This window comes from Stegodyphus dumicola, chromosome X2 (genome assembly GCF_044657685.1).
Source record: "Stegodyphus dumicola isolate Sdum_Otavi_A_Nest chromosome X2, ASM4465768v1".
In the NCBI taxonomy this organism is placed as follows: Eukaryota; Metazoa; Arthropoda; class Arachnida; order Araneae; family Eresidae; genus Stegodyphus; species Stegodyphus dumicola.
Window position 1 is genome coordinate 84,980,143 of NC_140781.1, and position 25,389 is coordinate 85,005,531.

The 25,389-nt window shown below is 32.1% G+C and overlaps 1 protein-coding gene across 2 annotated transcripts in view; it reads left to right on the forward strand.

Annotated features, from left to right (window-relative positions):
- Nucleotides 1–25,005, forward strand: part of elgi (E3 ubiquitin-protein ligase NRDP1 elgi) — a 56,795-nt gene extending 31,790 nt beyond the window's left edge. The window contains exons 3-6 of one of the 2 annotated variants that reach the window (XM_035378035.2): nucleotides 2,238–2,537; nucleotides 7,973–8,083; nucleotides 9,935–10,029; nucleotides 19,541–25,005. In XM_035378035.2, coding sequence (XP_035233926.1) covers nucleotides 2,238–2,537; nucleotides 7,973–8,083; nucleotides 9,935–10,029; nucleotides 19,541–19,886 — 852 coding nt within the window. In that variant the 3' untranslated portion in view covers nucleotides 19,887–25,005. The remainder of the gene's footprint in view (nucleotides 1–2,237; nucleotides 2,538–7,972; nucleotides 8,084–9,934; nucleotides 10,030–19,540) is intronic. The other variant, XM_085809878.1, reaches the window with a different exon arrangement.
- Nucleotides 25,006–25,389: the final 384 nt, after the last annotated feature.

The window sequence follows — 25,389 nt, forward strand, 5'->3', positions numbered from 1 at the left end:
TGTTTTGTTCAATATATCTTCCACTGTGCTCAAAATAATGAGTGAATTTCAAATCTTTTTACCTGTTATTATTGTAATTCGGAGAAAGTACTAGGTCTGTTGGTTAGTGTATTAGAATGAAAATATATATATATATATATAAAGTAACAGATCTAGTATGAAAACCTAGTGGTGGTCATCCTTATACACATGCAGTCCATTTGTTATTCTGAGAAGACATCAAAATAAATATAAGTAATGTTTCTTGTTTATTCTTTTAATTGAAAAGTGTATGAACTGTATATTTATAATTATTATATTTTAATAGAATATTATATTTTATAACATTTACAAAAATATCCTTATAAATCTGTAAGAAAATTGAAACTAATATATTTTTATAAATACATGATTGTACCTACTCTTTATTCAAGATGAAAATTTTGTTTTGAAAAGTTCGAATTAATTTATGTGCAGTAGAGGAACTTTCATCATTTGAACTGAATGTCATCATGAAGTTTGATGGCATATTCAATTGTAGATGTTATTTCTAATTCTATGAAAGTTATATTAGACCACTTATTTGTGCCTGAATTACTGTAGAAGTGTACATTTTTAGAGTTATATTTTTCATAATAAAAATGAATTACAAATGAAGTATTAATTTTGGATATTACTCATTATGTGTGAGGAGTCTGTAGACCAGAGAAGAGTTGCCAACTAAAAGACTGGTTTAAACCAAATATATTTCTTTTTTGTTTTTAATTACATTGTTGCTTTTAAAAAAAGAGGGAAAAGTATTATTGCCCATCTTAATATAATTCACTTCTTGTTTGTCTTTTACAGTTGTCAAACAATTCTCATCTTGCAATATTTTATTTGCACGGTAGCATAATTTTTGCACTTTTTTGTTTAAGATTTTGGAATGAGCAAAATAGAAATATATTAATCATATCAGTTTAAAATATTATTCAAAATACTTTACCACACATAATGTTTAAACATATTAGAAACAAGAATGTTGGAATGTTGGTTTAAAAAAAAATTAAGAAACTCTTTGCTGCCTAAATAAGTGATGAACTTAGCTACTAAGTAGCATTCAATTATTTAAATAATTCATAATAAATGATTAACTAAACTAAAAATATTTTAGAAAACAGTTCTGAACATTTGTGTTAATATTTTTAAGGCAGTGTATTCTCACTATTATGTGGAGTAAAATCAAACTGAGAAAAGATTCAGATGCATATTTTTGAAATGATCTTTGGAATTATTAAAAAGGCTTACGTATATTTCTTTAATATGAGCTTTTTTGGTTCAACTATTCAGATTTAGCAAAGCTGTTCTTATTGGTAACTGAATCCAGTCAATGACTGCACTGGGGGAATACAATACTGTTTGATTATCTGCCCAACTTTTCTGCAGAGTCATCAGTTGTTAGCAACTAATTTTTCCACAACATCAGACATATTAACCTTTTTGAAAAGTGGCAGCACACTAAAAATTTCTTAAAAGAGCTACGAATTATTGAAATATAAATTACAAAAAACATCCGTAATGAAACATTAAAAATTACATAAATTAACTGGATTAAAAATGCAAGAAATGTCCATAATAAAAACATATATTTCCCCCCTCCCACTTTTCTCCCATATAGACATCAACCTATTTTAACTTTAGAAAAACATCAGAGAATTACACTAATTTGGAAAAGCTATTATTACAGTTACCTTAAAAACAGTCAATAACTTATTTTTTAACTTCAAGATTTCTGTAATGATATAACATTGGAGATAAATAAAGCTCGCCAGATGTGCCATTTTATATGCATTTTAATTACTTTAACAGCAATAATGAAAACTAATCCCAACAATATTTATATTTTTACAACTGGTGGACACCGTTCAGCTGTTTTTAATTTAACCATTTTATGTAATTTTTAGTGTTTCATCCCAGATGGTTCTTTTATGTATGCTACACATTCTTTGTTGTTAGCAGGCAAACAGTGATTCTGATTCGGTAGAAAGAGGGGGACTGTACATACTTAATCACAGCAAGCAGTAGCCACAAAGATAACTGTTGAATTTGCAAAGCTGAATTCCACACTGATAAGAATTTGTGGGTTATCCGATACATGTATTTTTCATAAAATTCTAGATTGCCTACCTTGGCAATGAAGTTCAGTGATTCTTCTCAGGGATGGGCAGATAATCAAAGTACCAAAAATTTTTACCAATTATGTTTTCTGTTTCTTCCAGGCTCCACAGTGTGAACATGCATTTTGTAAAAATTGTATAAATGAATGGCTCACTAGGCAGCATTCGTGTCCAGTAGATAGGCAGCCTATCACTCCTAGTGAATTAAAGCCAGCTCCACGTATCTTGCGTAATCTTTTGTCTCGTTTGCTTATAATGTGTGATAATGCAAGTTTTGGATGCAAGCTCGTAGTTAAACTGGAACGTTTAGAAGTACACCGGGAAGAATGTGAGCATAATCCAAAAAGGCCCGTGCCCTGCGAGCAAGGTTGTGGACTAGTCATTCCTAAAGACGAATTAAAGGTGTGTATTTTTATTTTCCATTTAAAGCTTGAAAATAATATATGTTAAATATTTTTATCTTGGATGTGTCTTAAATGCATTGTATTGTCTACATACTACTTCATTCTGATGGATAATGCACCAAATAATCACTTTGTTATATTAATTTTATTTCCTATTTATTCATCATTTGTGTTAATATTTGTTAAACGTGAAGTTTTTATTTTGCATAGTAGTTTTAAATTAAATGCAATGTTTTTTACATAATATAATATTGAAACTCTGTTTTCCAGCAAAATTGCTGTTTCTTTTTACATATTTTATTTATCAACAAGGGAGCTGAATAGTAAGAATACTATTCAGTTTTGTCAGTAATGGTTACATCAGCTATTCAAAGTGTCATAATCTTAATTTGTTGTAACTGCATTGCGAACTTTTACTGTGGAGCGTATGAATCTGTGTACTGTTCTTAAAAATTATTTTTACTTTTTAATGTATGACCTAGTGTTACAAATGGCTATACTGAATTTGTAATGCTGAATGTAATTGAAGGTTAATAACTTACTAGCATGCAGCAAAAATAAAACTTTAAATAGATTAATTTTTGATTGAAAATATCATTGGTAACTTGTTGAGAACAGATAAATAAACTAATACTGTTCTAAAACTAATCTATATTTTTTTAATGGTTAATAGATTTAATGTTGCAGTGAGAATGTTCATTATACAAAGTTTTTGTATGTTATTATGGAATGAATTTATGAAATCTAACAATAATCATTTATATATGGTGTAGAAAGTATTGGCAGTAGTCGAATCTAAGAAAAATCTTCGAATTTCTGTAGAGTAGAAACCAATGGTTATTGAAATGCAAACTTGATTTTTTTTACTGGCAGATTCATTTTTGGTTGTTGGAAAAACAGGATTAGTGTGCTATACTTCACTTTCAAAACCTATGCAAAAGCTGAAGGACATTACTGTAGGCCCTTGGCCTTAATTGCCATATAAAGTTCCTTATGTACTGCATTTTGATTTATCTGTAAGCATAACTAAACAGGCTGTGGTGCAGTCAAGGATGTGAAAAGGCGTAAAAATTGACTAATTTTTATTGAAATTTATTGGAAAGTAATGTCGTAATGTTGTTCTCTTTGGAAGTTAACTCGGGAGAATTCCTGGGAAGTACTGGCTAGGATCTGTACTTAGGCAGTCTCAACCATGGAGGCACATAATTTAACTTCACAGGACTAGAGCACTAGTTTATTCTAAGGCAGGTTTGGGCTTGGTAGGGATCGTACTGGTGCTGTTGTGTCCGTTCCTTCGGCTGTTGTGAAGCTAAATCGGAGATCACCAACCTAATCGACGGGTGTTGGCCCTCAGAGTCCCAGTGACAGGGACTGACAGAACGGACAAGGCACCAAGTGAAATTTTGATGCCAATGGAGTGGTGCCCAGAGGCAAAGATGTCATAGTGATCTTTTTTGTACTAAGCATTTTTAATTGCCTTGTCCAGGTCTGTGTAGAAAGCCGGGCAGGGACTGTGGGGTCTGTGCCGCCATTGAGAGGGGCCTCAGAAGCTTGGACCAAGTTTTAATTTGTGGTCGCCTGTTGCATTTCTCCAGGCTAGGATTATTACCCTCTCCTTTGCTCCTTTTAAACCAAGGCTGACTTTTCTTCCTTAAAAAAGCAAGACCTTTCACTGGTAACAGTTTATAATTTAACCCTGTTTCATCATAACAGTACAATTGCTCTGTGATCAAACCTTCAGCTTTGATAAATTTCTGAAAGTTTTCCTTAAACTGAGACATACCCTCTGTGTCCCCAGTTAGTTTTTCCCCACTATTACTAAACCGTCGTACTCCATGTCATTTCTACAGCAAGCAAGCCAGCCAGTGCTTACGACAAATATAGGATTATTGTCTTTTTTTAATTCTTCATAAAATTTCAAGGCCTTTTCTTGCAAGATTGGCCCACCTTTTTCTCTTTGGCGAAACCAAATGTAAAGTTCTTCATTTTCCTCATTAAAGTTCCTTATGAACTTCATTTTAATTTTCATACTTTTCCTTTCTTTCAATGTTTCTGTACACATTCTCTTAACACACCACAATTCAATTTCCGTCTACTTCTTCTTTCAGTCTCCAATCATACTTTTGTCGACTTCTAAGTCTTTAGCCACTGCACTGACACTTTCTCTCTTATCCAGTCTCTTTAATGCCTTCAACTTTTGCTCTATAGACTGTTCACTTGTTTTCTTTTAACCCTTTGACCCACCTTTTTTATCTATTTTTATCTCCCAAATAAAAGGTGCAAAATTCCATGTAAAATACATACAATTATGCCTTTTAGTTCTCTAAATGTATAACAGATGGCAGCATTAGTATTCATTCATGGAAATAATATAAAATATAAATTCTTTGCAGGTCTAATTTTGAAGTTTTTTCCCTCTTAATTTATAATGTAATTTAAATCATCTGAACAATAACTTTTGGTGCTAGAATGAATATTTTTATGCGAAAGTTTCCTTTTCTAATAAAAATTGTTATTTGAATTCATATATATTATATTAATTTAGAATGGTTGAAATTAAAAGGTGGCACAAATACGTCCCACCGCGCATGTAGGAATTGCTGCTACTAGATGGCAGCACTGTTCAAATATTTTTAAATTCAAGTATCACATTCATTTTATATGCTGATAATGCAAATTTATATTTTTCACTAAATTGCAATAATGTTAAAACTTGAAAAATATTTAGTATTTTTTCCGAAAGAATGAAAATGTAACATGAATTGTCATTGAATACTGAATGGATATGTGAATGGGATTCACCATAGAAAAATATCCTAAGTAGAGAAAGAGAGGTGAAATGTAAATAAACATGACAATCTTCTAAATATCTTTTTTTTCAAACCTGTAGCAAATAAAGTACAGGAGCAAAAATCTTGTCTATTTCAAATCTATTATGAAATCATTAAAAGATATCTAAAAAGTCATACAGAGATCAATTTCTTTTAAATTATGAAATTTGTTTGAAAAAAATTTTTATTTTGCGAATATGATTAATATTTTCTAGATAATTATTCAAAAACGTTTTTATATCTCACATTTTCATTTGGTTGGTAAAACTAGCACTTTAAATAAGCATGTCAAGAGAATTTACGATCAGGCAAAGATTCCATTTTACTGCTCTAGATTCGCAGTGGGACAAGCGGTATCCCACCACGTCATGAATTACCTTAAAGGTTAACCTGTTTTTTTTTTGGAGGTGGCATGAAAGAACGTTGTATTAGGGGCTAATTATTTATATGTAAAGTTATTTTACCACTAATTTTTTTTATGCACCGAACCTTAAATTGTTAACGGAAGATGCCACCGCAGAGTACTGTCCAGCACCCACAAACTCTGAAACAGCTTTGAACAATACAGTACAGTCACCCAAATCGAATTACACAACACGGCCAAGAAATTGACTAACCCTGGCAAAGGCTGCAGTAGACTGAACAGCTGAATGTGCGCCAGCAACTTGGTGGAGGAGTGGGAGTGTGATGTGAGACAAAGGAATGCAGGAAGCAGGGGATGCATGCTCACGGACAATGACCTTGAACATTTTTCGACCTGCCAGGGTGTGGCCGAGTTATCCGGACTGCTGGGTTACCGAGTATGGAGTTTTCGGGACTCTATTTTATTAGAAAAATTAGAGCAAACATTGGCACAGAGGTAGTGATATGTTAGGCTTAACAATCAGATCATAGGTGTACAGAAAACCTTAAATAATGTTTATTTATAATGAAGATGGAACTGATATGATAAATATACAAACTAGATGCATTACAGTTTTATCTTTCTAAATTGCTAAAATGAAGAGGACACTAGAAAATTTGAGGAACATTCCTTCAAAATCATCTAAAGGCTATAGAAGTGTTTTGAAGTTGAACCGCCCCCCCCCTCTTCTCGTTATTTTATCTATCATGGATAACCTCTTCACTAAGTTTTGATTTATTCCTTTAGTTGCATCCTAAAATTTTGATAATTTTAATTTCTGTCTAAAGTTTGTGTTCCAGTTCTTTCCATAGTTGGTTCATGATTTAAGTCAAAACTTTGATCTGTCTCTAGCAGTTTCCAAAGCATGATCATGGATTGTCAATCAGAGTGTTGTCACATTTGAATCAAAATTACTGCAAGTATTTGCTATGCTGAGGAAGATACAGTTGTCTAGAATCCCAGAATAGGCAATCAGACTTTGGAGACTTGAGGACTGAAGCAAAGGAACCATAAATTGATAGAAAGTGTCTTAGATTATAATGTTGCCATTTCTAAATTTTTGTGTTTGACATATTAGCACAACAATATTAGCAGAAGTTGCCAAATTTTGAGTATGTGCCAAACTCTGAATTCTTTCTGTTGTGTTTGATGCTCCAATGACTTTTATGCATTGATGGCGATATTTTTTGTCTTAAACTCAGTTTCAAAATAGCTTGTGGAATTTGCCTGCAATGCAAGAAACTAATTAAATTTCTCCAGAAATAAGCACTTTTTTATTTATATATTTATTTGTTAAATTGCTAAAGGAAACAATTCTCTGAAGTTATTCTTAAATCAATAACCACAAAATTCTCACTAGAATAAATAAAACAAAACCAGCATGTAAGCAAATTATTGATTGATTTTTCAGAATAAGTATTTTTGTTATAAATAAGTATTTGCATTTAAGTCTGTTTTCTTCTATAAAACCATGAAACTCTGCCAGAGTGGTCATGTTAATACATAAGTATCCAGATTTCTTTATTGATACAGTATGGTTTTATAAATATCCAGAAGACAGGTCATCCCCAAATCTAAGGAGGTTTGATGGAATGTCATTACTTTGATTCTTTAAAATATGCTTCCACTGCTGTGTCACTGAAGCCATTTGGTGGCATGTGAACAGTGACTTTAAAACTGTACAAATGTAATGTAATCATTCTTGTTTGATGGATATTAATTCTCTAGCTTGTATTTATAAGTGGAGACAGGAGCTATTTTGCAGGAACTAGCTGTTTTGTTTTGCAGTGTATTTCTGATTTCATCAGTCTTGATCTTTCAATTTCTTGGAATTAACCAGCTCCATATTTCCACTTTCTTCAAAGTAGAAAGTACTTACTGCATGTGGTTGTGCAGAAATCCTAGTGGCCAAACAACCAAATCTTTTGGCCCTATCATGCATTCTTCAAAAAAGTTGTGGGGTTTTGTTCATTTATTACAAGCACAAACAACTTTCTTAATAGTTTTACATTTTTTACTTTCTTAATAGCATTTACATTTTTTATAATTTTGTTCATATATACCTTTTGGAGCGATAGGATATCTGATGCCTTTTTTTTTGGCTATATAATGTATAAAAAAATCAACTTGTATTGAAATTGAGAATGTATTACATAAAATAAAAAAGTTTTGCTTCTATATTTTTCTTTCTTTTTCTAGGACCATAATTGTGTTAGAGAAGTAAGAAATATGCTTCAAAGTCATCAGCATAAAATTACTGAAATGCAGTGTGTTGTTACTGAGATAAGAAGAGAAATCAGTTTGCTGAAGGTGAACTGTATCGTTGGAAGTACTGCATTTTTGTTTCTCCATCTGTTATGTTATAGTTTTTCATTGGAGCATCTGTGTGAATGTATAAATATCCTTTCCCCCCCAAAAAAAAATCTGAAAGCTTTCAGATTTTATATTATGCCATTTTTTTTTCATTTACACACACATACATGTTTCAAGAGCATTTGGGCTAAAAATATTCAAAAACAGCTTATCTTTAGAATTTCCAGCAGACAGGTTGGAGATAATCCCCCCCCCCCAGTGTTGTTATTGCTGACTTTGAAATCGTTGAGTTTGTTAATCAAAAATTAGTCAAAGTTTTACAAAATATGATATACACAATAGAAGAAATTCCGAAGTCAGGCTTCTTCCAGATGCTCATACTTGGGTGGAGGACTACAGTATTCAAAATTTGATGGCTTTAGGTACTGTTGTTTTTTCACAATGCAAGAAACATTCATACATTTGTGCAGATTCTTCATTATTTAATTTCTTTAAATACAGGGTGATAATATTTAGTGGCAATGATTTGAAAAGTGAAACGGGCATTCATAGTGAACCAACTTAAAATGCTGCTTCAAGACTAATAGCCCTTTCTGGGCTAATGCCCGGAATTTTCTTCATTTAAAATTTATTTCCTCCCTTCTTCAGATCTGAAAAGTAGATATGCTAACTTACCATTGGTTTTTTTTTAATTTTATTTTAAATAAACTCACTTTTTTCATTGTTCATTAAATTTTTGATTTTCAAAATTTTAAACTTTATGATAGAAAACTGCCTTTTTTGTTGCTTTGCCTATTTGAAGTGAAAACTTCTGTATTATGTGGCTTTGTGAATGATAGAATGTTATTACAACGAAAACCTATAATGTATATGCATCTTAACTGAAGAAATATGTGTTCAAAAACTATAATACTCTGTGTGCTTATCAGAATGCGACTGTGAGTCATTTCTGACATCTACAGAGGTGCATTAGTAACAATGGCTGTTTTTTGGTTTGATGTTGTGCATGTCATATTAATTTCTTTCTCACAACAGTTTCAATTTTGAACTACCGTTTTAATTTGGTTTCTCTGTAAATGACAACCATAGCTTTCTTGGTTTGACTATTATATGTCTTTAGCATTTGTGCAAGTTATGTAGATTTTGAAAGAACATCATATATGTTGTAACTTAAGTTTACATCTAACATCACTTTCGTATAGAATTCTATTCAAAACAAATAAAATGGTGAAAGTCCCTTACCTGTCAGATCTATTCAATCCAGGATATTTTACAATTTTATTTACAGCACTAACAATACATAACATTGAAGAAAACACTTATAAATCGAGCTATGTATATTTTGCACTTAACAAAAATGATCGTTCACCATTGTTTACAGTCTCTATAATAAAGAAATTAACTGAAAAGGAAGTCAGATGCACAGCATTATCTGGCTGCTGTAATTATAGTTTCTACAATATATTACACACAGCTACTGTAATTCAATAAAATATTAGGAAAAACCATAGAAAACATTATTAAAGGGTGTACATTTATTTGGCCATTCCTGTGTGTGACCCACATAATGCATAACTTTTCTGTTTGTAACTCATATTACTTAACTTTATTATTCTCATATTTATTGACTGATATTATGCTTTATATTTCATTTGGGTATTAATTTCTCCTTCAATATTATAATTTTCTAAAAAATTAAATATCACTGATTTACTTCTATAGGAAAATGTTCCTTGTGCATATAAAGCATGAAATATTGGAATTGGATTTTTTATGTATAGATTAAAGTACTTTTAAAAACTTTTAAACATTGCATTGAATCTGACCATTTTTTATTTATATATTTAGGCCTATGTACAAGACTGCATTCGCACCATAAGGTTGTCTAATCCTAGTGTACCAGTTGCTGTGGAACCATTAGATGAGCAAGATGAGACCATAAGGTGATATTTAAGTTCTTATGGCAGCTATAAAATTTAGATTTTTAAAACTTGTGGTTCAGTATTAATGTATGTACTTAAAAAATATTCCAAAAATTTTGTTTTGTTATTTAAATAAATATATTCATTCCGTGGGACTTTGGTCTTAGTTTTAGTACTGTGCATGCCAAAAACATATTTTTCTCACTTGGAGAAAGAAAAGGTCTGTATTAAGTATTTTTATATCCAAGCAAGCCAAACATTGTGAATTGAATATCTTTTGATTTAGAAACCCTTTCAAAGAAATGTAGATGAATTTTAAATTTAGCAATTGCTATGTGACAGCTAGTCTGCCTTATTTTTTCAGGAAAACAAATTACACTTAGTAGAAACTTTATTCAAATAACCATGATTATATTTTTTAGCATGGATGCATTTTTAAATGCATATTTAGAGTTGCCATTACTATTTCAAGCTACATTTTGTCTCTTCATCAATGTTTGGCTAAAATTGATTCCCCTTTATAGGGAAAAATACTTAAATTTTGTAACTTCTTTTATGAGTTGAATTAAACCTGAAGAAATGAATTTAGAGCAACAAAACTATGTGTTTCAGGGTAGTATAATTTGAAAAAGGGTTCAAAATAAAATCATCATAATCTTTTAAAACAAAGTATTGTACATAGGTGTTTGAAAAATATATAAAAAGAGAATTTTATATTCTTATCTATATTTTTCGTACAAAATTTTATGCAAAAATATTTAATTTATATTTATTTATTATATTATATTTTTTGTATAAAATTATATATATATTTGTATAAAATTATGTATTTGTATTTTTGTATAAAAATATTAAGTGTTCCCCCCCCAAAAAAAATTATTAGTCTTCCTTTTTTAGTCTGAATCTAATGATTTTCAATTTATATCCTGAAGCTTCCGGTTCAAAACTGGGCAGATATTTGGTCTTCTGGTATATTCATACTGTTGATGTTACATTCCTTAAACAGTGGTAACAATTAATTGCTTATATAATGTATCTATTTTATATTTTATGCATATTTAATGATTGCAGAATCCCAAATTTATGGACGTAAAAAAGTGTGGTTGTGAATAAAAATGAATTTCAGTAAATCAGGCAATTAAGAAATCGTAGATGATTTTCAAAATATGCAGTTTATTCCATCTATGTGGTTTAAGTAATCTCATTTGCTTTTATATGAATGCAAATGAAATGGGGTATTTTTAAGCATTGAGCAGGTTTACGTCCTTCTATAAGTCCCTGGTTTAAAATCAGTGATTATTCTCTTGATTTAACGCTTTATTCTCTAAATATTATCCACAAGTTTGATATTCTGTATACTGCAAAAATTTTATTTAAAAATTTTTGTGCAAAAATTTTATTTAAAAATTTTTGTAATTCTGTATCGAAAGATAAGGTTTCCCCAATTAATATGCATATGATAAAATTACATGCATATGAATAAGATAATATGCATATGAAAGATAAGGTTCCCCTTCCCTAAAGATTATTTTGCTGATTATGATATAAGTTGGTTTGTGTGGCAAACAAATTAAATAAATCTTCCCCAATGAACAATTCCACAGTTGTTGATATATCTGGTGTGTATAGTACCTGTAACCCAAACCGTTCCGGGCAAGAATGAAAGTTAGGTTTAAAATCAACTTCTGACCAATCATTTGCCACAGAATTCTCTTCATCACTTTCAGATTCATTAATTATTGTTCTTCCCTTATTTTTGAATCGTCTCACAGTTATATTGCTCCCACTGTCTGAATTACTTTCACTGTCAGAGCAATTATCCTCTTCTAATAACAGTTCAGCTTATATTTTCTCATTGAAGAGCATTTTGAAGGATATCTTTAAATCTAACATAAGTTTCCAATATTTGAAGGCAGCGAAAGACAGTCTCAAACTAACAAAACAAGCGTCCACGAAAAAAGATTTCAATAATAGAGAGTCTGGTGAATTGGGAGAGGAAAACAGTTGAAACCAATGTTTCCTGATCGTCAAATGTTTTGCTATAGTATGTCTATTTATAAAACGTCGATGTGAAGCATCGTCATTGGCGAAAATAAGTCACGCGTACGTGACAGTGGCCGATAACCGTTGGCGAGCAAAAGTCACGCCAGCGTGACAGTGGCCCACAAAGTGTTAAGAAATAGATTAGGCGTGGAAGAATTGTGGTGGAATTCTATATTTGGGAATTATTAGGTCTGATTATTAAAAATGTTACTGATCAAAAGGGAAAATTCAGTATATCAGAACTGTATATGACAAGTTAAGGGTCATATTTACATTCGTTGGAATCAATAGGAATGACAAGCGACAAGTATGCTGCAATGCTGTTTCTGCTGATTAAGTCATGCATTCCTGAGGAAATTTTACAACTTTGGCTTAGAAATCATGCATCAATAATTACAGCAGAAAACTCACCTTGAGAAATTGAAACAATTATTATTGTTTTTAAAGAATGAAGTGGAAGGAGAGCATAGAATTTCTTTGGCGAAAGCCAGATTTAAATTAATTGATTCAAGTGCAAAGAAAGAAAGTAGAAGAGATAAAAAGTACCAGGGTGAACATTTCGTGCTTACAGCAAAGGATTTATTCTCAGGCCATAATAAAGGAACCAGTTATGGTGAAAAGAATTCTTGCATAATTTGTAAGAAAAATTATGAAAGTCAAGATTGCTTTATTGCTCAGAAGATGACTCTGAGTCAAAAGAATGATGAAATTAAGAAAAAGAACGGCTACTTTTTCTACCTCAAAATTGAACGTGGGGCAATCAATGCAAGACAAATGTACGATGTTAGATATGCTCGAAAAGACATTGGGATGTCATGTGTCTGGATTTGCATGCGAATCAAAAGAGAAATGATGTTGAAAAGAATAAAGAAGAGGAAACACAAAACGTATCACTTGCGAATGCCCGTTTCCTAGATTTTGAATGCTATTAATATTGGCCAAACAAAAGGCACAAGACAGTAAGTCACACAACATGGTGTCGTAACGTTCATACATATCAAAGGACACTACTGTAGACATAGGGTGCCATGAAAGTGGATCTGAATCTTTAATTCATGCACTTTTTGGAGGAGTAACAACGAAGAGAGAAATTCACAAATGCTATGAAGTGAACGTTAAAAGCCTAAAAGGTGATTTTTCTAGACGACTAATCTTGTTGGAACAGTCAAAGATTTTGTGGACAACTAGTCAGTTTACAGCCTGGACCATGGATTTAAGGCAGAAAAATATCCATGCGTCTAATGTAAGAAAAAGGATTTGAAAATAGAAGTTCTTATTGGAGCCGACGTTGTAGGTGCACTGTTAACTGGAAGAATTCAGAAATTAGAAAATTGGCTGACTGCTGTGGAATCACTACTTTGATGGGCAATCATGGGAAAGATAAATGATTACATTTCAGAAAGAAACTCCTTGTCCATGTCATCAACAATAACACCCATGTTGACTCCCAGCAGTGACATAGAAAATTGTGGAAGCTAAAAGCACTTGGAATTGCAGATGCTAAAGAAAATAAAACTGATTCAGAGTTAGAAGAAACAGTATGGGATCACATTCACAAGACTCTGAAGAGGGTGAATGATCGATGTGAAGTCGGTTTACCTTGGATTAACGATAAAGAAGCTTTACCAAGTAACAGAGAAGTTGCTAAAAAGATGATTGATTTCCACAACAAAGACGCTCCTGTTGAAAGATAAATTTGGCACATTCAATGCCATGTTCGAAGAGTGGCTGAAGTCTGTAGTAATAGAATAAGTACCAGAAGAAGAGGAATGAGTTAATAATTATTATCTTCCTACAGACCGGTCTTCAAAGATAACTGTACGACAGTAAGACCTGTATTTGATATTTCATGCAAGCAAAAGGATTTCCTATCTCTTAACAACTGCCTAGCAAAAGGTCAAAATTTTATTGAATTGATACCTAGATCGCTTCTTGAAGTTAGACAAGGAAAAATAGGGATTATCTCAGATATTTAAAGAGCTTTTCTTCAAATATCTGTTCAAAGAAATGGTTGTCATTTCCCAAGATTCCTGTGGTGGAAAAATTTGGACAAAAGGAAATAAGAAAATTTCGCCATTGCAGAGTAGTCTTAGGACTAAAATGCAGTCCGTTTCTTTTAGGAGCAGTGACCAACTCATTTAGACCAATGTGAAACTTCTTTGAAGGAAGTGGCTACAAAGTGGAAAAAAAAAAATCCTTCCTTATTGACAACCGTGGCACTTCAGTGAATTCGAATGAAGAAACGGAATACTTTACTGCAGACAAATCTACAATTAGCGAACCTTTGAAAGTACTTGGTCTTCTGTGGGATAAACATGAAGATTAATTGTTTTGTGACATTCCTAATACCAACTTGACTGATCTCTTAGTGACAAGATGAAACGTACTGTCAATTCTGCAGAGAGTCCTTGACCCAATAGGTTTCACCTGCCCTTTTACACTCATTCCAAAGTTATACTTGCAAAACAGCTGGGATGCAGAGCTACCTGAAAATATCAAAAGAAAATTCTTGAAGTGGGTCAAATAATTGCCCTTGTTATCATCCATGAAGATTTCCAGACTAGTTCCACTGACAGAATAACAATTTTTTAGTTTGCATATGTTTGCCGATGCTTCACAGGGATCATATGCAAGTGCAGTATATTTGATAAGTCAAAATAAAGTAGTCAAAGTGACTACTGCAAGCCAAAGCATGAGTAGCTCCATTGAAAAAAGTATACCACGACTTGAATTGCTTGCTTGTCTTATTGGAGTGCGATTAGCCTCATTTGTCAGCAACCTTAAGATCAAAATTTCAAAGGAATATTACTGGACCGATTCTTCAACAGCACTATTCTGAATAAAGAGTGTAGAAGTTTGGAGCACTTTTGTAAATAACAGAGTTTCCGAAATCAGAATTTATCGAACCATGAAAATTGGTACCGTGCACCAGGTGCAGAAAACTCAGCCAATATGCCAACAAGAGGATGTTTTGTAAAGAAACTTAATCAAGATGGTCTGAGGGCCCACCTTGGTTGGCAGTGCTGGAAGAATGCCCTCATTCTATCCCAATTGATAATAAAGAAGAGGTTAACACTGAAAAAAGTAAAGCAGTTATAGTTTCATTAATCACGATTCTTTGCCTATTTTTCAAAGTACAAGAAAATACTGAGAATGACTGGGTGGATAAACAGATTCATAGGAAATACCCAAAAGAGGAAAGAAGAAAGAGAAGCAGGAGAGTTAAAATTTTATCAGTTGACAGGAGCTGAGAAATCTATTGTGAAGATTATTCAACATGATTCTTTTTTATCTGACGATATTGAGAAGCTGAAGTCAATTAGTGTGTTCAAGTCTCGTACAGGAAAGACATTAGTAATGTACCTATAGGAAGATTTTTTTTTATTAGCAACATTTCTCAAGCTTTTTCATGTAGGGACCATGTTTAGGGATTATAATGCTCTGTGGTCCACCTTACTGTTTGTCCCCTTCAAAAACAATTTTTAGCACATGTTGTTACTAGTATACTTGTATTTTTTAAAATGCAGTTCATTAAAATTAATTTAATATTTTTATATTGAGTTACTAGAAAAAGGCATATGTGTTCTATATTTAGATGTATGCTCTAAGCTTGATTCAAAGATGTCATTCATCTTGTTCAAAGATGATAGAGGCATTTTACATGTCAAGTCTAGGTTGACTAAAAGAAAAGACCATAAAAATTTTATTTATCCGATGTTACTTCTGAAGAATCATTAAACTGTAGACAAACTGATAATTGATAAACATCTATCTGTGTCTCGTGCAGAAATTCATGTTTGTAGACGTTTTGGATCCTGAAAAGCAGAGCTACAATTTAAAAAGCTTTATATGCATGTGTCAGATGCAGGAGACGTGGAAATAAATGTGTACGGACTGTGCCTGCTACTCTACCAGAAAACAGAGTTAGAGATGCTTGTGTTCATTGTTGCAGTTGACTTATCTGGCCCATTAATTTTAAAGGATAAAAGAAAAGCTTGGATTTTACTTTTCACCTGTGCGGTTTTCAGGGCAGTTTCATTTGTCCCTTTCAACTCAAGAATTTTTACTTGGCCTTAGAAGATTTATTGCCCATAGAGGGAGGCCATCAATAATTTATAGCGACAAAAGAAGCAATTTTATTGGATGCAGTAATCTCTTGAAATAAATTAATTTGAATACCCTCAGTATAGAAGCCGTCACAAACAAGGTCGACTGAAAGTTCAGTCCACCCGCAGCACCATGGTGGGGTGGCTTTGGGGAATGACTTGTTCAAATGATTAAGAAGCTTTTGTATCAAATCCTAGGAAATTGGTGTCTGAATTATGAAGAACTGATGAGTATGCTAGAGGCCCGGTGGCGCAGTGGCTAGCGCATCACGCAGCAGTACCACAGGTCCGGGGTTCGATTTCCGAGCTGGGCAAGGTCGACACAGCCTTTCATCCCTTGATCTCCATCACTTGGATCGATAAAATGAGTATCAAGTTCACTGGGGGACTAATTACTGGGGGTACTGCGACCAAGCTGACCACTTATTCAAGGCATATGTTTATGCACCCCGGGGCCCACGGTCAAGAAAGCAGATATTCGGGCACCACAGGCCTTGGCCCTATAGGGCTCTTACGCCACTGAGTTTAGTTTTTTTTTAGATGAGTGTGCTGTGCGACTGCGAAGCAACTTTAAATGCCAGAACACTAACTTATATGTCAGAGGACTCTGATGATCTCATCCCTTTGACACCATCCTTATTTTTAGGTGAAATTCCAGTTTTTGAGTTCCTGACTTGGATCACTTTGATAAAGTTGATTTCAACAAGAGACTGAGACATCTACAGAATTTACAAAAGCTCTTGAGAAAAAGATTTAGAAATGAATATCTCAGCCTGCTAATGTAATGTCCATCTACAGTGCCAATTTCTCAAGAGATCAAAATTGAGGACATAGTTCTCATCGAATGTGATGACAAATGCAAGGTGCTGTGGTTTCTAGCAAAAATGATTGAGCTATATTCAGGAAAAGACTGCAGCATTCGAGTAGTTGGTGTAGAAACTATGTTTGGAGAAATAGTTCGACCAATCCAAAGAACATTCCCAGTCAAAATACCTTATTTTTGGAGTCAGGTGAAGCAAATAAAACTGAGATGCAGGGTGAAGACAGTTTAGTCTCAAAATTTCCAAAGAATAGAATAATATAGCTCTAGATTTATCAAAGGACATTAAGAGTGTTGTGACTAGAAGTGGATGATAAATTAAAATCCCACCCAGATTTCTTACATGAACACTACTTCAGTCATTTTTAGTATAGAAATTTAAGAACTTTCCTTTTTATTTACTATTTAACCCTGGTATTTGTATGGAGAGTATTTTTTATATTTGTTTTTATTGATTAAGTGTTATGTCATCAATCAAAAGGTGGGAGTATTGTTAGAACCAAGCCTCAGTTGTTATCTTTTATTCATATTTTGATATTGTAAGAGTGGCAACCATCTGATATTTATTGTAGTTTGTTGTTGATCTCTGGATTTTGAAAATAAACATGATGATTTGAAATATTAGATGTAAAATTATTTTAAGTTTTTAGGCAAAAGGAGGAGAGTTAGTTTGGCAAGTCTCTTACAGAAAGGACATTAGTAATGTACCTATAGGAAGATTTTTTTTGGCAACATTTCTCAAGCTTTTTCAAGTAGGGACCATGTTTAGGGATTATAATGCTCTGTGGTCCACCTTACTGTTTGTCCCCTTCAAAAACAATTTTTAGCACATGTTGTTACTAGTATACTTGTATTTTTTAAAATGCAGTTCATTAAAATTAATTTAATATTTTTATATTGAGTTACTAGAAAAAGGCATATCTGTTCTATATTTGGATGTATGCTGTAAGCTTAAATCTAAGATCAGCACACACATCAATTCAGTTTCGCAGGGTTAACGATCAAAACCCTAGTTAACACAAATACATAGAAGCAACCTGAATTATAATTTAAAGGAACCTGAGTACAATTCTGTATATTATATTTTGATTGAGGTTCACATATTAACCATATCTTCTGCCTGGAATTTGGTTTTAACTCTGGTATAATTAGAGTATAATTAGAGTGTTTATTTAACTGTTTGTTCATTCAGCAAATTTGTTATTTTTAAGATCACAATTTAAATGATGATGAACCCATGAAAATTGATTATATTTGTCTCTTATAAATAATCGGTTTTGAAATGCAGACATACGCAATTGCATTATTCTTTTCCAATAAAGATATAATTTCCTATTGAAAAGACTCTAAAGCTGGAAATGGTGAAAAATTTATTTATTTTAACTAATTCACAAACCAAGTTTCCTCTCAAATGCTTTGCTTTCTCATGGGCATTTACGAACAGTCAAAGAATTACCTTGAAGACAGAGATTTAATTCATTTAGTTTTGAGAATATATGTGAAAGATATGTCTGTGTATTTAGCCACATCAAGTTTCAAAGATCATCGCAGAGCACTGTTTGAGAAACATAGTTTTCAGGATCTCAAAATTCCTTTACCTTCAAATTCCTTCCTCAAAATTTCTTTCCTTTTTATTCCTTCACCTAAACTTAAGGAAATTGCCTTTTTTTAATTAAACCAAATAGATTTTAAAAATTTAGCTCACAGAATTCAGTATTCCTTCACCTAAAGTGTATGAAATTACCTTTTTCAATTAACCAAGTAGATTTTAAAAATTTAGTGTTTAACTGAATATCTGCAAAATATTTTCCTAGTAGAAATATAAGGTATGTTAAGGGAAATATATACCTCTATTCACAGTGAATTAGCAAATGATCTTCAGCAAATGTACGATTTTATTCTGATGTGTAATTTTCAGATGATATTCATTGTTACATTATGCTGATGAATGAACTGTTTATACATTATCTGCATAATATAGTAAAATCTCTGTCCTGTCACTTTTGAGGACAAGGTTGATCATCCTAGCATAGTTTTATTTCAGGAATTGAGTAAATCAAGGGAAATGGAAGATTTTAAAAAGGTAGGCGAGGATATAACTTACTTCTGCTGAAAATGTACCCGAGTTTGTAGCTGAAGTTTTAGAAGCAAAATATTTTTTTTGCTGTAGTTTTAAAATTGGATAGCTGTTATGAAAGTGATCCACTAAAATCACTGATTTGAGGAAAAGTCATGAGAATGCAGATTTTATCTATAGATAACGTAGCTGAAAAGAATATGATATAGTGTTGAGGGGGAAAATTCACAAGTAGCAAGAGCTGAATCAAGAGCTACTCTAAAATGAATAAAAATCAAGAGCTACTCTAAAATAAGTAAAAATCATAAGTAAATAAATAAAATACTCTTTTCTATCTGTAGTAGATTTTTTTTTAACTTAGAAATTAAAATGTTTTTGACTCTGCATTAGAATTCCCCTACTTGATATTTCTGAGAATGTCATAGTTTCAAGGGTTTGAGTGCATAGGCTGTTTTGTAATGTTTATATTATATTTCCTTTTTCTAGATGGGCAAATTCGTTGCAAAGAGCTCGAGTGACTCGTTGGGGAGGTATGATATCAACTCCAGACTCAGTTTTGCAAGCCATGGTTCGTAGAGCTTTAAGTGAAAGTGGTTGTCCTCCACATGTGACTGCTGAACTTATGGAAAATGCACATGAAAGGAGATGGCCTCCTGGCTTATGTACATTAGAAACACGTCAGTCAAATCGCCGGTACTATGAAAACTATGTGTGTAAACGAATTCCAGGAAAGCAAGCTGTTGTAGTAATGGCTTTTGATAACCCACACATGAATGATGACATGGTGCTGGAACCTGGATTAGTAATGATCTTTGCCCATGGAATAGAATGAGTCTAATAATGTTGGTGGACAATCTTGCTACATTGTACTATTTTGGATTTTATGCATTAAGTGGTTTGGTGTTTATCAAATGATTAGCATTTTCTGAGATATCATTTGAAATATATAGCTTGTTTACTACAAGACTTTGTAAATTGAAATCATGACTGTAAATTTTTCAAGACTTTGTTATGAATGTGTATTAGCATTCCATGAGACTGTGGTTCCAGATGTAAATTCTATTTTTTAAATGTTGATATATAAAAGCAGTGTTGGAAGTCGTGCCATTAAGAAAAGGGAGTAAGGTTTTATTAAAAATTAAAGGTTTCACATATTTAAGTAGTAGTGCGAAACATTGAGCATTAGACTACTGTATATAAGTAGAAAATACTATTTTAAACCCCCGTTTTAGGGCATTCAGATTCAAACATCATCAGACATCAAATTATGTTATCATCATAGGTTACAAACTTCTGTGGGGATGAATATTGCATATAATTTCTGGAAAATTTAAAGGAGCATTATTTGTAAAGGGAAAATATTGGTCACTGTCTGGAGGTATTGTACTTAATATGTAATAAATATGAATTTTGGGTTGTATCATTGCTAATAATTTTTAATTTTGGACATTTCATTATTCTTGTCATACAAGATTGCTAATGTTTTGAAGGAATTGCTTTCATTTTTAAAAGTATTATTTAGTGTAAAAGTTTTAATAATTTTTCAATTTAATGTCGAAAAACTAAGTTTCATTATTAATACACCTGTTCTTGTTGTGTATTTTATTATTTTGTGCTTATAATATTTTAATTACCTGCAGGCACCATTTGATCACACCGTACCAGGGGTCGGCAACCTTTTGAGTCGGAAGAGTCAAAAATTACAATTTACAAAATTTACAAAAAAAGTTTTTAAAGAGCCACCAAATTTTTTCTTGGCTACAATAAATAGTACTCGCATAAATAAAGTTTTTTGATAAACAAAAACTAATCTATTTATTCATAAGGAAAAAATATCTATTTATTCATAAGAAAAATATCTATTTATTCATATATAAATAGTGTTTTTCACAACAAATTAGATAACATACATATGGCATTATTAGATAATTACTTATTATTTAAGTAAGAAATTAAAACAATTAAACATTTACTTACAACACTAACTTGTACTTCAATTAAAAACAATTGAGCAAACAAATTCAATGGGAGCGTTGGCTTTGCATGGTTTTAGAAAGTTTGGACAAATTTGGCTCATAACTGGTTGTTTAAGTTTCAAACACGACTGTACATTTTTATTTGTTAGTTGGCTTCTTACTGTACTTTTATTTACATTCATGCAAGAGAATGCTTGCTCGCACGAATATGTCGATCCGAAGATAGCACTCCAAATGCCAACTTCTTCACCTCACTGTAGCAATCTGGAAGACTATTCCATAAGTCGAATATGAGTGCCTCAACTCGGGGCATTTCTTTTAAAGCTGTCCACTTTTGTTGCATTACGTACATTCATTTCTGGACCTCCAACTCTCTCAACTTGCTTTTCAACTCTGTAAATTTTCCACTCCACAAAGCTTTACTTTTTAAATCGATCAATTGCATTTCTAAAGATACAGTATCAATTCCAAATGGCTCAGTGTTTTTCGTTACTATTTGTGTTGAGAGGGTTTACTATGAATGCTAGAGTGGTTTTGTTGGTTTTGAATTGCTCAAATCTGTCAGCAAATTCATCTTTAATTTTTTTGTAACTGTGCTGACGTAATTCGTGTCAACAGTTGCAATGGTTTTATCGCGATATTGCTTTAGAAATTGAAAATGAAGTAATTTACTGCTCTGAATATCTTCTGCAAAAAGAATAAATTTTTCTTCAAAACAAACCACTTCTTCTTCTAAAACATAGGCTGGGTTTCCCTTTCCTTGCAGTTTTAGATTCAGCGCATTTAATTTCGCTGTGACATCCACCAAAAAGTAAAATTTTTGCAACCATTTGTCACTCTCTAATTCAAGGTGATTAATGCCTTTTTCATTTAGGAATGCATTTATTTCATTCAAGCACAAAGCAGAACGTTTCAACACCTTTCATTTAGAAATCCATCGTACTTTATTGTGAAGAAGGGTCGGAATACTGAGTCTCCATTTCTTTTAAGAATTCTTTAAACTGGCGATGGTACAGTGCTTTTGACAAGATGCTGATAACAATCTTGATTACCAAATTCATAACCTCAACAATTTCGGCCGGAAATGTTGGGGCACAAAGCGCTTCTTGATGTATTATGCAGTGAAACGTATTTTTTCCTGTCATACTTCTGACTTCATCAGTTGCTATTGAAACAATTTTATTTAAATCGATCTTATTGTCTTCAAGGCATTTTTGCACGGCATTCGCTATATCTTCCCCTCTATTTTGTTCTGAGAGCAGTATCAATCCTATAAGTTCTTCTTTTGGATCTCGGGGAAGACACATACCTGACAATAAGGGCAACTTGTGCTGTGTCTTTTTTGTCGCAAGTCTCACCTATAGCAAATGATAAAGCAGAAGAAAGCTGAATATCTTCCACCCGCAAATATGTTACATTTGAAGACATTTTAGCTTTTCTATTTTGTACTGTTTTAGCGGATAGTGGCAAATCTGATTTTTTCAAGATTTCTCGTTTGTTTTTGAAATCGCAAAACAGTTCTTCAGATACACGTATGAAGCAATCTCTGACATACTCACCATCTGTTTTTTTTTTTTTTTTTTTTTTTTTTTTTTTTAAATTTCTAATGATATTGTGAAGCTTGCCAGATTAACATTACTTGTAGATTGTGTCCAGTTACATAACATGGAACTTGATTGCTGTTGTTTGTTTTTGGATTTTGTCGACAGCTTTTTTCGTTCATCGCCGGCTGATATTTACTATCAAACTGAATATGTTTTTTAGTGAAGTGTCTCTATAGATTTGATTTCTTATTGTGTGCGAGTTTTTCGAGGCCAATGGAGACAAGTCTCAAGGTATATGAAGTTGTATATGAAAGTGAACGACTGCGTCCAATCCCGATTGAATTCTTGATGCGCTTCTTCAGCTCTTCTCTGTTTTTTTGGGGGGGATAAAATAAGTAATATTTGAGTATAGAACTAAGAGTCGCAGCTTCACATCCAAAGAGCCGCAGGTTGCCGACCCCTGCACTGTACCGATGTTCTCTAATATACTTTTTTTTCCTGCTTTTCACCATTTGCTAATTACGACTCACCAGCTCGACTAGTTTCTATTGAAAAAAATGTTATGAACTTTGTGCAGCCTCTTGACATTCTAAAAGCATTGCTTGCATGCTATACGAGTTATTCATTGGTAATAATTTGCAAATCCAATTTGTATTTGATTAGCTTATCTACCATTACTGTGCTATACTGTTGAACATGTGATTGACAATAATGGAATGCACACTGAACAAATGCTGTGATTAAATAAAGTTTTCTGTTTTGAATTTGATTTTCTTATTTATGAGCTACCTTTTCACCTGGGGGTCAAAATGTTAAATTTTTTTTTATTTTATTTTCTCTTCTCCATGGTCAATATAATGTAAGTTTCAATGAAATGACTTAACTAGAAAGGGCTCAATATAAGTCTTGAATCTAGGGTCACTTTAATTATAACCACCTTATACACTGCTTAAGTGATTTGAGAAAAAAGTGATTATTGTGTAATATAAGAATATGATGTAAATATTTGCAAGTGCTGAAGCATTTTTGAAAGATTCTCTCCCCTCTCTTTGGGTATGTGTCCTATAATTTATAAAAAGTGTGAAATAAAAGACATTCAAAAGGGAAATATGGAGCCCTGATATTTTTTAACCAATTTTTTAGTTTTGGAATGTCTTAGCAGCTGTATATATGAGTGTGTGGAACTAAATATTGTTTGAAGAATTAAAATAAAACAGTTATCGTTTTCAGACTTAAACATATCCCCAACATTGTGAACAACATTGTCGGTAGAATGCCAAGAATTGAAAGTCCACACTTGAAGCAGTTAATGAAACTCACTAATGATGAAAAGATTGTCAAGTGGTAAAGACTACTGCCAGGGTCTCATTTGTTTCCTGTTTTGGAAAATAGCTTCAAAATAGTAATATTGGTGACCATTTAGATGTAAACCAAAAGAATGGCCCATTTCTTCTGGGGCTCAGCTGAAGCATATGTGAAGTGATACAGATCTGTATGTTTATTATTGAGATTAATAATGGTTTTCACATGTAGTACAAATAAAAAGCCTAGTTAGTTTTTACTTTAGTATTAAATTTTAAGTGGCTTGGCATTTATGAAATGAATAAAATTTTGCAAAGTAATTTAAAACATGTAGCATGTCTACTACAAAATGTTAGGAACCAGAATTAAAACAAAATTTTTAAAATTTTAATTTATGTGTAATAATTTTTTTTTCGAAAATCATCCTATTTTTAAATGTTGTCAAGTTAAAAAAGGAGCTGAATGTAATGAGATTTTAAAGAGGAAGGATTGGATTTCGTGTGATTAATTTGAATCCTAGACATTTATCTACGGAGAAAAAAAATTCCAGTCATTACTTTTGAGCACATATGTGAAATCTTTAAGTTCAGCTGTATTGGGATGTTTGTCAAATTGATATTGGTCATCATCCCTTGTTATTAGAATGTTCATGTCAAAACACTGATGATTTATATTTTATACCTGACCAATATTAGAATATAATTTCAAGAATTTATTGTTAGAAAGGAACTAAGCAGTATTACAGGTAGTTTATAAATGCGATTGTTTTCTTATTGCCAATTTAGTTTGTATGTCTAGAAAGTATAAATATTTTTAAAGAGCTAATTACTTTTTATATTTCATAAAATTATTTGGAATGTGAAGTCCAAAAATTAAAAATTAACTTGTTTATTTTTGTCTGGTTAATGACTTTAGATTAGTTGGTCAAAACAGTGCAAAAATGAAATTTTGGGGTATCCAAAACTTTATTACTGAATTTGAAATGCATTATGTTTGTAATCATCTTTCTTTTCTAAATTTTTTTTACCGTATGGTTTTGTATATATGGTTTTAATTTGTAATTTCTTTTATTGTCACAATGGAATGTATTTCACTGTGTAAATTTTGGAATTAAAACAATTTTTCCAGATGTTGAAACATTATTTTTGACAGGTATGCTAATTTTAAACCAGAAATTCATATTATTAGAAGTAATAGTATAATACTAAATCACATAAGTTTAGATTATTTCCTTCACTTTTTGAAGACTGTTCAATATTGAGCTGGTCATTTAGGCATTTTTATTATGTGCAAGGTAATTAAAAAATAGCTGATGAAAATATAAAAGCAGGTAGAGGGGACTGAAATAGGCAGATTTTTGTAATGGAATATGTGCAGAAATGGTATGTTGAAGTGGTTTAAGGCACTGTTGAGTGGTAAATCAAAGTGATTTCCTGACTTAAATCATTTCCTGTATATATTTTGAATGTTATGCATCACTATATAAACCTAAATCTTGCCAACTTGAATTTTA